At 40.1% G+C, this 18,425-nt stretch overlaps 1 protein-coding gene across 7 annotated transcripts in view; it reads right to left on the bottom strand.

The window, feature by feature from the left end:
• Positions 1-18,425, bottom strand: part of CYRIA (CYFIP related Rac1 interactor A) — a 107,568-nt gene that overhangs the window by 16,555 nt on the left and 72,588 nt on the right. For all 7 annotated transcript variants that reach the window (XM_026519175.4, XM_048222661.2, XM_048222662.2 and 4 more), the window contains one exon: positions 18,108-18,187. In XM_026519175.4, the coding sequence (XP_026374960.1) occupies positions 18,108-18,177 (70 nt within the window). In that variant the 5' untranslated portion in view covers positions 18,178-18,187. The remainder of the gene's footprint in view (positions 1-18,107; positions 18,188-18,425) is intronic.

Here is an 18,425-nt window from a genome sequence, read left to right as displayed (position 1 = left end):
CCAATAAATATTCTTGTCCCCATGAGTATTTTGTGAAACTTGGTGGGTGGAAGTCAAATGGTGGTAAAGACTGGGTTTTGTCTCTTAATACCTATAAAATAGGTTACTTGCCTGGGCTAATAAGGAAAATTATCTCCATCCCAAACAAAGGCACTGCTAATGGAGAAGGGGGCTAGATGGCACCTCCTAAAAACTCATTTTCAAATATCCAAGTCCTAAGGCAGTGAATTCTCTCAGCAGACCCCACTCATGAAAAGATAGGATAGAGTTTTGTCAGGTATAACACTCGTGAGTGTATCGTGAAGAACATGACGGAGACCCACCAGGTTACGGTACGGAACCTAGCTGGGAGGCTAGATTACTCCTTTATCCTTTTCTACCCTCCCACTGTTTCTGGAAAATTCTCAGGTACAGTGTTAATGCACATGATATGAATCACTTTATAGCCTATCCTTTCCTGTTTCCCAAACTTTTCTCAAAGTGATATGGGTGTCTTAATCAGAAACCTTTAAAACCTCATGAGTTAGGAAGCCTGTAACTGAGAAGAGCATTTCAGTGAACAGGATTCCAGGGAAATTTCTGAGTAAGAAGAAAGTCCGGAAACAGAACATATGACAAAAATGCAACACGAAGGTCCTAGAAAACAAAGAAAAAGAAAAAGCTCATTCCCTCAAATCCTTTCCCCCTTTGATGAATGCACTGAAAAATGGCAAGTTAAAAAGGGCCATTTCCTAGAGAGAGAGATATTTGAAGAGAAGGAAGAGAAACATAGGCGTGACCAAGATTCCTGGGGGTAAGCCTCTTTGAGTGTAATTATAAAGTAGTATGTAAAGAAGAAGACACTTGGAGACCAGGAAAGGGAGCCTTCTGATCTCGGCTGTCACAACGGCTCCATCTGAGCGAGTCGCCACTTGGTAAGTTTTAGACAAGACAGAATTAAAGAGAAGTGGCTGGAAGAAGAGGGCTAGACAAACACAAAAACCCATTCTTCTAGTGATTAACACAAAAGGAGAAAACTTTCAGTCAGTTTTTAAAAATGGAAGCCCTTTCTTAAGTGCTTCAAAAGAAGACCATCTCCAATAGAGCGGCCAAAAAGTGATAGTGGCCGCAGACGGACAAGCTTCGCTCTCTATTCCAGGTGAGATGACACTTTCTGATACGACTCATCCCCGACACTGATGTGACCACAAAGAGCTGGATGAGTGACATGGGGTGGTGTCCCTTCTGTCTCAGGGGTGGCAGAATTGGGGCTGTGGGGAAGCCTTTCCGTCCCACAGAAACCCTCTCGCAGCACTACAGTGATCTGTGAAACAGGACCCCCCAGTCCCAGCCTTCCTCTCTGGGAAAATGTTTCTTTTGGCAGATGTCCTGGTGTCTTATTAAAAACATTTTTCATATGGCCCCATTTAACAGGGGTGGGGTGGGACTGAAGAAATCCAATCCATCATTCCCTCTTCATCCTGACTTAGAAATGTGTTGGCTCATTTTCTTCCATAATTTGTTAGTCTTATTGGATGCCCTATTTTTTTTCTTCTTCCCCTGTCATGGAACTGAAGTCACTTCATCCAGCTAACGACTAGGCCCTTGGTGCCGGCAGCATGTTCCCTGCCTTCTGGGGACTCAAGTCACAAGTGGGGTCAACTGCCAAGGTAGAGAGTGCTGATTGGGAGAAGCTCCAATCTGTCTGTTTTGTTGCTTTTGTTGTTGTCGCTGTTTTTCAAATAGAGAAAGGGCTCTGTAATCCTGATTTGGCATTGGCTCATATCCCTCTGGAGGTTCATGATTCATTCTACTTTGATCCCCCAGCCATGTGATCAGACAGCCAAGACTAATTAATGAGAATTTGACCCATTAGGCGCAGGTCTCTGGCTTTATTTGTTTCATGTGACCTTAAATCTCCAGGGCCTTGCGTGATGGCTGGCACATAGTATATGCTCAAGAAAGATCTGCTGAATAAAATACCTGAATGAATGATTTACTGCTCACACTATGTCTTATGATGATTTTTCTGCTTGTCTTCGAATTGGGAGATTTTTGGATACAGAGTTTATATCCTTATTCTCCATGCTTCCGTATGTCCTACCCACTGGAGACACTCAATAAATATGTTAGGACTTCAATGGACATATGAGGACATTGACCAGGTGGTAGAGGATATGGGTGTTGGGAAGCAGTGAAAGAAGTGAAGATCCTATTACTTCTGGATCCTCTTCTCTGTCTCTTCTTCCAAATGGGTTCTATACTGTTAACCTCTCTCACTGTTATTGTTTATATATATGTATATTTATCTACAATCAAATTGGCTACTCACCCTTTCATTAACACTTGTGTTTTTAAATCATCCATCATTCATCAACAACCTCAATGTCTCCTCAGTATGGTTAACACACTAGTAGGATATTTGTTGAGTGAAAAACTACACCTATGTTGTCTATCCCAATCCTGAGGCTGTTATCATTTGCTTTCTGGAATATCCCTTTGAGAGGCTTTGGGGTCTTGACTTCTGGTTTTCTCTGTATTCAGATTCAGTTGGTAGCCATGTTTTAAAAATACATTGTGTCTCCAGATGTCAAAGAGAAACATCTTGAAAAATCAGTGATTGAAAAGGTACGCTGATATTTAACCTATCAGCAACCTTTTAAAGCACCTGCTGAGTGAATAAGAACTCAGAATTATGGGTTTTGTTTTTCTACTTTTAACACAAAGATTCACCCTAAGTCAAAGGTGCACACACATACATATGCCCACCAGTAATATTACTGATGGACACACGTCCTTATTTTCAGCTGTGGCGAGTGAATCCCTTGGTGATATTTCTTCTAAGAATCACCTTCTAAAATTCTAATCGTTGTTAATGATTTCATCTCCATTGAGAAGAATGGTTACATCAAGCTGGGCTGCTCTCGTCTAACAATGAAGCTGTTAAAAAAAAGAAAAAAAAAAAAAACCCCACCCTGTGATTTACACAGGCAATTTCAGAAACCAATCCTCCGAGGAGCCCCGGAACAAGCCGATCCAGGCCATTCCCCAGGCGATGATTTAAACCCCTGTTCTGGACTTGCTATTGTGCAAAGTATGAAAATGTATCATGTGCACTGTGACCTTGAATACATCGTCAAGAACTCACTGAATTCCAAGTGCTTAGAATTTTTAACGGAAAATAACCCTCTTATCAATGAAGATAGTGAGGCGGTATTCATTTTGTTTTCAGGGGGATCTATTTACCCTCCTTTGGCTCAATTTGCTGGTGACTGTGGATATTAACTGTCAGGATTCTGGAGTCACTGGGGTCAGGTGGAGGCTTTGCTGTGGAGGCCTGTGATGTTTACTGAAAGCAGAATGCCTCGCATTCCACCCGGGGGATGGAGAGGAAGGTGGCTGAGGGCTTTGTTTGTCAGGAAGGAACATCTTTGGTGAACATACCCCAGGGCAAGGCAGCGGGGCTCAAACCAGAGTAGGGCTGTCAAATCCAAGGGTTCTTATCTTTGTAAATCAGCCAAGGACACACTCTGTCTTCACAAGCGCTGGGAACACACATACCTTCTCCTCACAACCTATTCAGAACTGTATGGAAAATCTGACAGAGAATCAAACAAATTAACGGAAGATAATGTGAGCAGAAGACACCATTTATTTGGAGATGTCTTTGGCTTTAAAGGCGGCCCTGGCATTTCGGTACACTGCTCTCTCTGCACCCCAGCCGCTGTTGTATAAACACTGAAGAGAGGGGCAGCAAAGGGGTTTGCCACAGCTGTAAATTAAATCCCAAGCTCTTCTGTCCCACCACTTCCTTACCTCTCCACCCCTCTCCCCTTCAGGATAGACTAAGAAACATAACTAATTATCGATGATTAACATGTGGGGCTATGAAGTTGGCAATGATTTACAGCCGAATACTAGCCGCTTGCAGCAACCACATAAAATTGCAAAGGTCCGTTGGAAAATATAAGTGTGACTGGGCTGACATATTTATTCGCACAGGAACATTAGTCATCCTGCACCAGAGCCCTTTCCTACGGAAGAGCGAACGAGGGCCTGCAAAAAGCAGGGAGGGCTGAGGTGGCTGGAAGGCTCATCTGTTTCAGCCCCATGCAGTGGGATCCCTGTGATGTCACGGGAGAAGGAGGGAACTTCAAGGACAGAGAGTTTTGAGACTCGGGTCCTACTGCCACTTCTGCTACTCACTGAATAGGAGACTTCAAGGCCAATGCGTTCATCTCTCTGGCTCTCAGATTACTTCTTGGTAAAGGGAGGGACACTGACAAGAGCCCTGTCCCCTCCCTGTACAGTCTTGTAGGGACAATAGCTTGGAGAGTCATAATGGGATATTGACATCAATCAAAAACATTTAAAAAGAGAAAGTGTTGGAAATGTAATGAATCCCTGTGACTGAATCTCCGTGTTGGCATAAATTAATTGCTTTCTAGGTCCGTTCTGTTCCGTTGTATTTTGCTGGTTTGTTTCATTTGTGAAGTGACCAGAAAACATCTCTTATTTTCCCCCTTTACTCTCCCAGAATTATCTAGCCTCGTCTGAACAACCTTAGGAGAAGTGAGGGTAACAGAGAAGGGAGGGATGAAAGAAAAGTTCAGCAGTGTCACTATATTGTATACCTAAAACTAACATAACACTGTATGTTAACTATACTGGGATTAAAATAAAAAACTTAACTAAAAAAAGGGAAAGAAAGAAAAGCTCAGTAGTGGTAGCAGGCAGCCTGCATCATCAAAATCACCCTAAGTGAGGGGCTAATCTGACACCCCTTGTTTCAAGAAGTAGGAGACTGTAGTCCTAATAGGTCACCATATTCAGAGCCTTTCTGCGAGTATAATGAATGGTTTGGAGGCTTTAGAATTTTCTTCCTAACTAGTCCCCACCCTCGCCCCATGACCACTATTATTGTTCTTGGTATTCCTATCGTGCTCATAAAGGTGGATTTGTCTTATAAGAAGATCATTTCTCAGTTACTATCTGCCAAGAAACATTTCTTCGACCCAGCCCTCCAAGCTGTACTTCCTCTTCCGCCTAGCCCGCCACCTGCTCCCCATTCTCTTGTAGGCTTCTGCCCTACCTGTACTATTGTCTGCTCCACGTGCCTGCGGCTCTCCCCAATACAGTCAGACACTCCTTGAAGAAGAGGACATGTTCTCCTAATGTCCCCTCTCTATTGATGTGCCCTGTGTCATCCATCCGTGCCTCTCTGCCCCCTAGGACCCCATTCCTGCTGTTCCTGTCTGATGCTACAATACAGGAGATGCACTGTGCATAATTACTGAATTAGCAACAGTACAAAAAAAAAAATCAAAGTTCCTAATCTGATACTTCATGTCCAGCTCTATGCTGGACACTGGAGATGCAGTGATAGAAGCGTAAGATGACATCCAAGTCCTCTCTGCAGGGAAGTTCTTCATGCAGAAATGAAGGGATACCAAAGACACCTAGTTGTGTAAGAAGGAACAGGGGACACCAGAGCCAGCAATTATGTCCGTAAATAGAAAAGATCTATTTAAATTGCGCGCACACACACACACACACACAGACACATTGAGAGTTTAAAGGAAAAGGCCACCACACGTTGCAGTGGGGAGTTCGTACTGTGTAGAAGCAAAACAGACAAGAGCACAAGGGTGGAAGGATCTGTGACAAGATTCTTTAATTCTTCATGAAGTGAAGAAAACGTGTTGAAGACTGATTATAATAAGTTGAAGATGTATCCTGTAATCTCTACAATCAGCATGAAGAGGCAGAACTAAAAAGCCAACAGAAAAGATCAAAGAGAACACCAACATTATTCTATTTAATCAAAAGGCATGAAGACATTAAGAGAGAAACAAAGAGCAAATACAACAAATAGAAATCAACATCAAGATAGGCTCAGATACAAACATTAATTAAATGTAAATGGGGTAACGGCTCCAATTAAAAGGTAGATATTATCAGCTCGGATGGAAAAGCTGGGGCCAACTTCATGTTGTTTACAAGAAATACACTGTAAAGATAAAGGCACAGACAGGATGTGGAAACATACGCCATACAAACAAGAAGCATAAAAAAGATGTTATGGTCAAAATATAAAATGCTTAATGATATACTTAACAAAAGATGTGCAAGACCTCTAAAAACTATAGAGCTTTGCTGAGTGAAATCAAAGAATATCTAAACAAATGGAAAGATATACCATATTCATAGGTAAGAAGAATCAATACTGTTTACATGTCAATTCTCCTCAAACTGATCTTCAGATTTGGTATCAATATAATCAATATCCCAGCAAGGCAATTTTGTAGCAATTGAAAGCTGATTATAATATTTATTTAGGGGCGCCTGGGTGGCTCAGTCAGTTAAGCATCTGCCTTTGGCTCAGGTCATGATCCCAGGGTCCTGGGATAGAGCCCCACATTGGGTTCTCTGCTCAGCGGGGAGTCTGTTTCTCACTCTCCCTCTGCCTGCCGCTCCCCCTGCTTGTGCTCTCTTTCTCTGTCAAATAAATAAAATCTTTAAAATAAAATAAAATAAAATTTATTTAGAAAAGTAAAGGAGCTGGAGTAGTCAACATAATCTTGAAAAAGAACAACAAATTTGAAGGACTTACTCTTCTTAACTTTAAGATTTATTATTTGTTATAGTTTGGTATTACTTGGTGAAAAGGATCAATAAATCAATGGGGGAAAATAGAAGGCCCAAACATATTACAGTGAACTTATCTCTGATAATTCCATTCAAGCAATTTACCTGTGCTAGAACAAGTTGATAACACATGAAAAAAATAAACCCAACACCTTACTCATAAAATAAACAAAAATTAGTTCAGGATTGGTCACGAAACTTAAATTCCTAGAACTTCCAGAAGGAAAGAGTAGAATGTCTGTAGGACGTTGGGGTGGGCCATGATTTCTTAAAGAGGAGGTAGCATACACTTAGTACTAAAGAAAAACAATGACAAATCGCACTTCATCAAAATTTAAAACTTCTGTTCATGCAAAAACAAGAAATAAAGAGGCAAGGCACTGAGTGAGTAAAAACATTTGCAAGCTATTATCTCACGAATGACAGGTATCCAGAACACAGTAAGGAACTCCTACAATTTAGTGATACAATGAAAAACAACCAAATTAAAAATGGGTAAAAGACTTGAGTGGACAAAATATTCTAAAAATGCTAAGCAAATATTTAATAAGCATATGCAAAAGTGTCCAACATTATCAGTTATCATGGAAATGCAAATTAAAGCCACAAGGAGAAAATATCCCACAGTCACTAGAACAGCTAAAACAAAAAAGATTGACGATGCTAAGTTTTGGAGAAGACATGGAATACCTGAGAATTCTAGACTGCTGGTAGAAATGGAAAATAGTACATCCCATTTGGAAAAGTATTTGACAGTTTCTTGAAAAGCTGCATATAACTGACCCAGCAAGTCTACTCTTCAGTATTTATACAAGAGAAATGATGCACGTGAAGATTCCACAAGAATGTTCATAGCATGTTTACTCATAGTAGCCAAAAATTGGAAGTAATCTAGGTGTTTATCAACAGGAGAATGGATACAAAAACTGTCCCACTATGAGTATTCACCAAAAAGAGAACAAACTATGATACATGTAATACCATGGCTGGATCCAAAAAACATGTTGAATGAGAAAAAGATACCAAAAATATATACTGTATAATTCCATTTATATGAAGTTCAAGATGTTATAGATTACCTAAATTAATCTTTGAGATACAAATCAGATCTGATCAGTGGCCATTTCTGGGTGTTGGTCAGGGGCAGGGGATTGACAGAAAAGAGGCAAGCTGGAACTCTCTGGAGTGAAATATCCTGTCTTGACTGAGAGTGTGGCATTCATCAAAATTGATTGAAATATACACCTAAGCCCTGTCCATTTCAGCAGATGTAAATTACGTCTCAATAAAAATAAATCTTAAAAAGTGGACTAGTCAGGCAAAGAAGAAAAATTATCTATTTTGAGTAGATGGAATGGTTTCAGAATTAACCAGCAGCAACAAATCAGATTTTCTAAAAGAAATCTAAAAGATATAATTCACATGCCACACAATTCACCCAACCGAAGTACCCAGTGATATGTACTATATCGTCATTGTTGTACAATCATCACCATCATTAATTTTAAAACATCTTCTTTATCCCTCAAAAAAATTTTTACCCGTTAACAGTTGCTCCCCATTTCTTCCCAACACCCCCAGACCCAGACAACCACTAATGAACTTTCTTTTTTTTAATTTTAATGTTTTTTTATTATATTATGTTAGTCACCATATAGTACATCCCTGGTTTCTGATGTAAAGTTTGATGATTCATTAGTTGCGTATAACACCCAGTGCACCCTGCAATATGTGCCCTCCTTACTACCCATCACCAGCCTATCCCATCCCCCCACCCCCTCCCCTCTGAAGCCCTCAGTTTGTTTCTCAGAGTCCATAGTCTCTCATGCTTCATTCCCCCTTCTGATTACCCCCCCCTTTATCCCTTTCTTCTCTTACCGACCTTCCTAGTTCTTATTTTCCATAGATGAGAGAAATCATATGATAATTGTCTTTCTCTGCTTGACTTATTTCACTTAGCATTATCTCCTCCAGTGCTGTCCATGTTGCAGCAAATGTTGAGAATTCGTTCTTTCTGATAGCTGAGTAATATTCCATTGTATATATGGGCCACAACTTCTTAATCCAGTCATCTGTTGAAGGGCATCTTGGTTCCGTCCACGATTTAGCTATTGTGGACAATGCTGCTATGAACATTGGGGTGCATATGGCCCTTCTCTTCACTACGTCTGTATCTTTGGGGTAAATACCCAGTAGTGCAATGGCTGGGTCATAGGGTAGCTCCATTTTTAACTTTTTAAGGGACCTCCACACTGTTTTCCAGAGTTGGCTGTACCAACTTGCATTCCCACCAACAATGTAGGAGGGATCCCCTTTCTCCACATCCTCTCCAGCAATTGTTGTTTCTTGCCTTGTCAATTTTTGCCATTCTAACTGGCGTAAGGTGGTATCTTAGTATGGTTTTGATTTGAATTTCCCTGATGGCTAATGATTTTGAACATTTTTTCATGTGTCTGTTAGCCATTTGTATGTCTTCATTGGAAAAGTGTCTGTTCATATCTTCTGCCCATTTTTTGATTTATTTGTTTCTCGCCTATTGAGTTTGAGAAGTTCTTTGTAGATCTTGGATACCAGTCTTTTATCTGTAGCCTCATTTGCAAATATATTCTCCCATTCCGTGGGCTGCCTCTTAGGTTTTTTGACTGTTTCCTTGGCTGTGAAGAAGCTTTTTATCTTGATGAAGTCCCACAAGTTCATTCTATCTTTTGTTTCTCTTGCCTTTGAAGATGTGTCATGAAAAAGGTTGCTTTGGCCAATGTCGTAGAGGTTGCTGCCTATGTTCTCCTCTAGGATTTTGATGGATTCCTGTCTCACATCGGGGTCTTTCATCCATTTGGAGTTTATCTTTGTGTATGGTGTGAGAGAGTGGTCAAGTTTCATTCTTTTGCATGTAGCTGTCCAATTTTCCCAGCACCATTTATTGAAGAGACTGTCTTTTTTCCACTGGATGTTTTTTCCTGCTTTATCAAAGATTAGTTGCCCAAAGAGCCGAGGGTCCATTTCTGGGCTCTCGATTCTGTTCCATTGGTTTATGTGTCTGTTTTTGTGCCAGTACCATGCTGTCTTTGTGATCACAGCTTTGTAGCACAGCTCGAAATCCGGCATTGTGATGCCCCCAGCTTTGTTTTTCATTTTCAACAGTTCCTTGGCGATTCAGGGCCTTTTCTGGTTCCATACAAATTTAAGGACTATTTGTTCCAGTTCTTTGAAAAATGTCATTGGTATTTTGATCGGGATAGCATTGAAAGTGTAGATTGCTCTGGGTAGCATGAACATTTTAACTATGTTAATTCTTCCGATTCATGAGCATGGAATATTTTTCCATCCTTTTGTGTCTTCTTCAATGTCTTTCAAGAGCGATTTATAGTTTCTAGAATATAGATCCTTTACGTCTCTGGTTAAGTTAATTCCAAGGTAACGTATAGTTTTTGGTGCTATTGTAAATGGGATGGATTCCCTAATTTCTCTTTCTTCAGTCTCATTATTTGTGTATAGAAATGCAACTGATTTCTGAGCATTGATTTTGTATCCCGCCACATTACTGAATTGCTCTATAACTTCTAATACTTTGGGAGTGGATTCTTTTGGGTTTTCCATATAGAGTATCACGTCATCTGCGAAGAGAGACATTTTGACTTCTTCTTTGCCGATTTGGATACCTTTTATCCCTTTTTGTTGTCTGATTGCTGTTGCAAGGACTTCTAGTACTATGTTGAATAATAGTGGCAAGAGTGGGCATCCTTGTCGTGTTCCTGATCTTTAGGGAAAGGCTTCCAGCTTTTCCCCATTGAGAATTATATTTGCTGTAGGCTTTTCATAGATGGTTTTTATGAGATTGAGGAATGTACCCTCTATCCCTACACTGTGAAGGGTTTTAATCAGGAAAGGATGCTGTATTTTGTCAAATGCTTTTTCTGCATCTATTGAGAGAATCATATGATTTTTGAATTTTTATTTCTGGATAAAATCTAAGACACTGATAGATTTGCGAATGTTGAACCACCCTTGCATCCCAGGGATGAATCCCACTTGGTCATGATGGATAATAGAATCTGGACTCAAAAAAATCCACGCTCAGGAATGTAGGTTACGGGAGATTACTGACTCAATGAAACGTTCCAATGTCAGAATCATCGGCATCCCCGAGGGGGTGGAGAAAAACAGAGGTCTAGAAGAGATATTTGAACAAATTGTAGCTGAAAACTTCCTTAATCTAGCAAGGGAAACAAACATTCGTGTCCAAGAGGCAGAGAGGACCCCCTCCCAAGCTCAACCATGACAAACCTACACCACATCACGTCATAGTGCAATTTGCAAATATTAGATCCAAGGATACAGTACTGAAAGCAGCCAGGCCAAAGAAATTTCTCACGTACCAAGGCAAAGGAATCAGAATTACGTCAGACCTGTTTACACAGACCTGGAATGAGAGAAAGGGTTGGGGGGGCATTTTTAAAGCTCTTTCAGAGAAAAACATGCAGCCAAGGATCCTTTATCCAGCAAGGCTGTCATTCAGAACTGATGGAGAAATAAAGACCTTCCAGAATCGCCAGTCATTGACCAATTTCGTAACCACGAAACCAGCCCTACAGGAGATATTAAGGGGGGTTCTATAAAAGTAAAAAGGCCCTAAGAGTGATACAGAACAGAAAGTCACAATCTATAGAAACAAAGACTTTACTGGCAACGTGACATCATTAAAATCATATCTCTCAATAATCAGTCTCAATGTAAATGGCCTAAATGCTCCCATAAAAGGCCACAGGGTTGCAGATTGGATAAAAAGACATGACCCATCCATTTCCTGTCTACAAGAGACTCATTTTGAACCTAAAGATACATTCAGACTGAAAGTAAAGGGATGGAATACCATCTTTCACGCCAATGGACCTCAAAAGAAAGCTGGGGTAGCAATTCTCATATCAGACAGATTGGAGTTTAAACTAAAGACTATAGTTAGAGACACAGAAGGGCACTATATTATTCTTAAAGGATGTATCCAACAAGTGGATATGACAATTATAAATAATATGCCCCCACCAGGGGAGCAGCAAGATACACAAGCCAACTCTTAACCAGAATAAAGAGACAGATAGATAAAAATATGTTAATAGTAGGGGACCTCAACACTCCACTATCAGCAATAGACAGATCACCTAAGCAAGAAATCATCAAAGAAACAAGAGCTTTGAATGCCATACTCGACGAGTTGGACCTCACAGATATATATAGAACACTACACCCCAGAACCAAAGAATACTCATTCTATTCTAATGCCCATGGAACATTCTCAAGAATAGACCATGTTCTGGGACACAAAACAGGTCTCAACCAATACCAAAAGACTGAAATTATTCCCTGCATATTCTCAGACCACAACGCTCTGAAATCGGAACTCAACCACAAGGAAAAATTTGGAAGAACTCAAACACTTGGAGACTAAGAACCATCTTGCTCAGGAATGACTTGATAAACCAGGAAATCAAAAATCAATTTAAATAATTTATGGAGACCAACAAGAATGAAAACACAATGGTCCAAAACCTATGGGATACTGCAAAGGCAGTCCTAAGGGGGAAATACATAGCCATCCAAGCCTCACTCAAAAGAATAGAAAAATCTAAAATGCAGTTTTTATATTCTCACATCAAGAAGCTGGAACAGCAACAGAGGGATAGGCCTAATCCACGCATGAGGAAGCAGTTGACCAAGATTAGAGCAGAAATCAATGAATTAGAAACCAGGAGTACAGTAGAGCAGATCAACAGAACTAGAAGCTGGTTCTTTGAGAGAATTAATAAAATTGACAGACCACTGGCAAGACTTATCCAAAAGAATAGAGAAAGGACCCAAATTAATAAAATTTTCAATGAAAAAGGAGAGGTCACAACCAACACCAATGAAATTGGAATGATTATTAGAAACTTTTATCAACAGCTTTATGCCAATAAATTAAGCAATCTGGAAGAGATGGAGGCCTTCCTGGAAACCTATAATCTACCAAGACTGAAACAGGAAGAAATTGATTTTTTAAACAGGCCAAGTAATTATGAAGAAATTGAGTCAGTGATAAACAACCATCCAAAAAACAAAACTCCAGGCCCGGACAGTTTTTCTGGGGAATTCTACCAAACATTCAAAGAAGAAATAATACCTATTCTCCTAAAGCTATTTCAAAAAATAGAAACATAAGGAAAGCTACCAAACTCATTCTATGAGGCCAATATTACCTTGATCCCCAAACCAGGCAAAGACCCCATCAAAAAGGAGAATTACAGACCGATTTCCCTAATGAATATGGACGCCAAAATCCTCAACAAGATCCTGGCTAATAGAATCATCCATCATGACTAATGAACTTTCTATCTCTGTAGATTTGCCTAATCTGAACATTCCCCATAAATGGAATTATACAATATGTGTTCTTTTGTGACTGGCTTTTTTTCACTTAGCAGAACGATTTCAAGGTATGCCTCCATCAATACTTAACTTCTTACTGCCCATTCGAGTGAATGGATATACCACACTTTATGTGTCCATTCATGACTTGATGGGCATTTGGGTTGTTCCCACTTCTTGGCTGTTATGAAGAACGCTACCGTGAATATTTATGTACCAGTTTATGTGTGGACCTGTGCTTTCATTTCTCCTGGGATGTTCTTAGGAGTGGGATCATTGGGTCATAGGGCAACTTTCTGTTTAACATTTGAGGAATTGCCAAACTGTTTTCCAAAGCACCTGCCCCATTTTACCTTCCCATTGGCAGTGTGGGAGGGGTCTGATTTCTTCACATCCTCACCAACACCTTTACTATTTTTTCTTATGAAGTGCTATCTCATGGTAGTTTTGATTTGCATTTCCCTCTTGGCTAATGACAGTGAACGTTTTTTCCTGTGTTTATTGGTCATTTGTTTATCTTTGGAGAAATATCTACTCAGATCCCAAAGGAACATTTTGATAGACAGAGTTGTTTTCTGAGATAGAGTTTCTTTGAAGCAAGGTGCCGTTGCATAGATTTTAACCTACTGGAACTTGTACCTGTCTTGGAGACCTTCTACTCCAAAGTGGATAGTGTGTGAAGGACTGAAGAACTGTATCACTCAACAGAGTCCTGATTTGTGGCTAACTCTGTACCATCTGCGTGGCAAGGGAAAAATAGGGAACTGAGAACTGAAAGGAGTCTTCTGTGACCAGTTCCAGAGACCTCAGCTCTGGATCGGAACTCAAAAGGTTGCTTGGTCAGCTCCGCTGTCCCAAACCCTAGAGTGGGTTAATGCTTCACTGGGGTGCATTAGTTAAATGTGGTACCCAAACCAGCTGATCATCAGAACCACCTGGGACATGTGGGCCAAAGCAGATTCCTGGAACGAGGCCACTGAATCAGAATTTTGGGAGAGACTAAGACAACTATATAAAAACTATACCCACCAGATGTTTCTAATGATCATTTCAGTCTGGGAATCACTGGAACTATTTCGCTGGAGGGCTAATGCCTGCTGCCCACTTTGGGTGCCATGACGAGTAGACTCAATTGAACAATTGTCAACAGACCTTCAGGCATACATCTTCCTGTACCCTGTCCCCAAAACTATCACTCAGGCAAGATTAGGTTGCATTTTATTCCCCCTCTGTCTCCCAGCCTTCAAAAAGGAAATGGAAATATGACAAGGAGGTAGAGACAGAAAAAGAAAAAAAAAAGTAGGGGGATAAAAAAACCAACAACAATAAAAAAGATGTTAAATGGTTGCATAGAAATGTGAGCACAGAGTGTAGAACTCACTGCAAAGGTCAGACAAGAATTTAAATTAAATCTATACAACTGGAAACCCTTAGGACAGATGTGTCTAATTTGGTCTTATATTTTGACCCAGCTTAATTATATCTATTTGACCCACCAGTTCAATTATATTCCATCACTGACTTCAAAAAGAATATTCAACACTCAAAGTAGAGGTGCCAAATTCATTTAAGCTGTTGCTACATGCTGTTTGGCCTTCCTTCCTCCCTCCGTTGCTTTCTCCTTAACTCTTTGCAGTCCAGCCTCTATATGCAAAGCAATACGTCTTGAATCTGTTCTTCCAGCGGCAACAGTAGCTGGGCAGCTCACAGCCCACCCCGCCATTCCCTTCCCAAGACTTATCCGTCTGCAGTCCTCTGCAGCACGTGAATCCATTTACAGGCCCTCCTTCTTTCGTGTCTGTGCTCTCCTAACTGCCGCGATCTAGCCTGTTCTATTCCATTCCTTCACATGGCCAGCATCTGTTACTAAGGCTCGGTTTGGTGATCCGTGCTCCATGCTCAACATGGGGCGAAGTGCTGGGCTGCAAACCTGAGTGGGGCCCGGACCCTGCCATCAGGAGTCTCGGCTTCGTAAGATGTTCTCTTTCCTCTACAATGTAGTCTCTTTTCCTGATCCTCTGACTCATCAACCACACGTTAAGCGTGAGCATAGCTGAAGTTCCCACGTGCCGAGCTCTTATCTGCTCTCGAGTTTTCCTCAGGGAGTTCAGCTATTCCTTTTGTAGGCAAACCCCAATTATGGACCGCTAGCCCTGAGCTTCTGCCATCGCCATGGTCTAACCTGAGCCAGACTTCCATTTCCGCCCGCATTTCCTTTCAGTAAGCACGTGCTGCTCTAAATTGGGCCTCTTGGCTATTCTTCAAACACACCCTTCCCATTCGTATCCTTATCTCCACTGTTGGAAAACTCCCCTCCCTAACGCTTATAGAAAAATCACCCATTCTTTAAAGCCCACTCCAAAGGCCACCTTTCGCTAGAACACTTCTCCAATTCCTTCTGTTGTCTTCCATTTCCTGCAACGAAATGCATGCTCTTTCTTCATCTTTACTCCCAGTCCACAGTGTGGTCTTAAGCCCCTTATTTTTATCTTGTCTTGAAAAATGTGCCTATATCACCCTGCACACTGGTCTGCGACCCCAGTGACTATCCTTGTTTAGCTCTGTCTTCCCAGTGTTGCCTGGCTTACGGGGGTGTTCATAACCATATTACACCTACCACTATTGTGCTGAGCTGAAATCTACAGACTCACAGAGAAATCATGGCCACAGCCTACCTCTGCTACCCTCTGGTCCATCACCATTCTTTCTTGAAGACCACCTTTAGGAAAGAGGATTTTCAGGATCAAGAAAAAAGTATTTTTTCCATGAGATGTCTTATTTCATAGATAACTAAGACGTCCCTCTCTAATCAAGAATAGGATGATGGCTGTTGCACTTCTAAGAGGCTGCTTGCGATGGGCTCTCGGGAAGGAGAGCCAGAGACCTGTGTTCTGTCTCAGGTCCTTACTCATTCCCTCTGTGACATCAGCCCAGTTATTTATCTTTTCAGAGTCTCAGTGAAATAATGTTAACCTTCTCCTTGGGGTTGATGGGAAATAAACAGGTCACATATTTTTTTTGTAAATTTATAGTTTTATAAATTTGTAAGTTTTCCTTACATACTACTGCTCTAGTCCTAATGAGCCCCAAGGCATGAGAACCCAGTCCCCAAGGAACCTTGTTGAAGATACTCTAGCATATCTACAAATGGAGTTTTTGGTACCATAAATCATCATCAAAATTCAAGATATTTAAATGTTCTTTTTAGCCACCATGACCTTTTTAAAAATTAAAAAAATACTAAGAAACTATCCAAAGCACAAGACTGAGCAGACTAGAGTGTTGGGTCACAGGAGGGAGGAAGAGCGACAGTCCCTCTGCAACAGCAGTGGGCCAGGAACCCCCTGAGCCATAACCCCAGAAGGCTGGTACTCCAGAGAACACCCAATGAAAACTATTGCTTTAAATCCCTACAGCTTGTAATTTTCTCACTTGGAAGACTTTTCAGATTAGACTTGACAAAGAACTCAATACTACTCTTTGTAAAAGCATGGAAAAGCAAGAACACAAGAACAGCTAAATGAACAACTGGGGGCCACTGAACCCGGTAGGCCTGTATGACAGGATGTGCAGGTGCATGTGGAATTTAGAGCTTCAAAAAAAGTGCAGGCACTTAACTCCCCTAGGTGTTTATATGCCGCCCACCCCCTCCCCCCAAGTTTTGACTGAATAGAGTATTTTATCCTTCACCACTGTTTTGGACTTTGTACATGCTGGATGCCACAGTGTAACATTTAAGCGACAAGAAATGGATGGAATCAACCCTACATGCAAGTAGTAAGATTAGGGGGATGGGATAATAGGTCATTAATCTTGTAAATTTTTTTAAAGTTATTAATAAATCTTCATTTTAACAACAAGAGCAACAACAACAAAGACAGGTGTATTGGAGCTGCAAAAGTTACACCAGGGACAAAAACCATTCCTTTGACGTATCACATCAATCTGGTATTGATCCCGCCCATGTCACTTGCCAAATCCCACCAATTCTAACCCAACCCAACCCAACCCAACCCAATCCATCCAAACAGCAGCAGCAGCAAAAAGAGTTAAGCCAGAAGTGAAATATCCTTCGTTGACTATAATCTAGAATCTTCGATATTTTCTTAGAACACATGAGCTTTGGGATTACTTTTCCTTTTCATGCAGCTTTCTCAGAATTACCAAAGACGCTGAAAAGACGTATCTAGGGCACCTTTGCTTTACTGCACCTTTGAAGGGCCTTCTAGCATTTACCTAGAAAATCTCTGTTAGCAAGTTTAATCTGTATCTAAGGAAATTCTAACTTAATTTTAATATACATAAATACTTGAAAAATTAAAGTTTAAGGCAGGTTAAAGTTTGCAACAAATGGTGAATGCTGGGAAAAAGGACATTTAATGTGCTTGCTATTGTGGAATTGTAATTTAGAAAAAGGGGAACATAAAAGTTAAGGTGGAAACATGAGCTTTAGCTAATAAAACATGAATGTGTCACTCATCTGCAAATATATTCAATCAAGAAAATAAACAAGATAAGAAAAATACCCTCCATATTTCTTCAGTCATAATTCACAATCCATTTTACTTTAGAAAAAAAATTAAATTTTTGATAAAAGAATCACAACCTTCAGATAAAAGGGGTATATCTCAAAAGTTTGATATAGTTTTATATAATCAAATAACATAAACAACAGACCCAGATGACTCAAAAATAAATATTCTAAGACTATTTTCTACTTTTGATAATTTTTTTCCTGTCTAATGATATCTGTTTTATATTAATCTATGTAAGTTACTACATGTGCTATTTTTCCTTAGAATATGATACAGCATTTCATAAAATTCATTAAGAAAAATACATGATGATGATTGATGCTAGCTGATGAAAGTGATTGGCTCTAAAATCAAAGAAATATTATTAGATTTTTAAAGGAAATAATAGGAAAAGAAAGAAATGAAGTAATCTTAGAAGACTCAGAAAGAAATGCATAGTGACATTTGAATTTAAGCATCATATAAAATCTTTATAACTTCTCTAACAACAAGCTATAAAGAAAGCAAAAAAGTTCCCATCATTGTCTTTTCATTTTTGAAACTTACTTTCAAAATCCAGGAAAAAATGTGGATAGTTTTCAATTTCCCTGGTAAGGACTTTGAGCAGGTTTCCCATCCCAGCAAACCTAGGAGAGGCAACACAAAACCAAACACCATTAGCAGGATGAAAAACAGACTTCTTTTTTTTTTTCTTCTTCTTTTCTTCTTGTTCTTCTTCTAGGGAAAAAAAAGATAGACTTCTTAAAGGGTTGGACTTATTTTATTTACTTGCATAAATCACACTGGACCCCCAATAGTTGCATCTGAAGACCAGATATAAAGCATCTCCATATCAGATGGTGACTAATAACTTAGCAACTTCTT

This window comes from Ursus arctos, unplaced genomic scaffold (assembly GCF_023065955.2).
Source record: "Ursus arctos isolate Adak ecotype North America unplaced genomic scaffold, UrsArc2.0 scaffold_8, whole genome shotgun sequence".
NCBI lineage: Eukaryota > Metazoa > Chordata > Mammalia > Carnivora > Ursidae > Ursus > Ursus arctos.
Note: the sequence above shows the minus strand (reverse complement) of the source record. Positions and strands in the feature narration are given on the sequence as shown.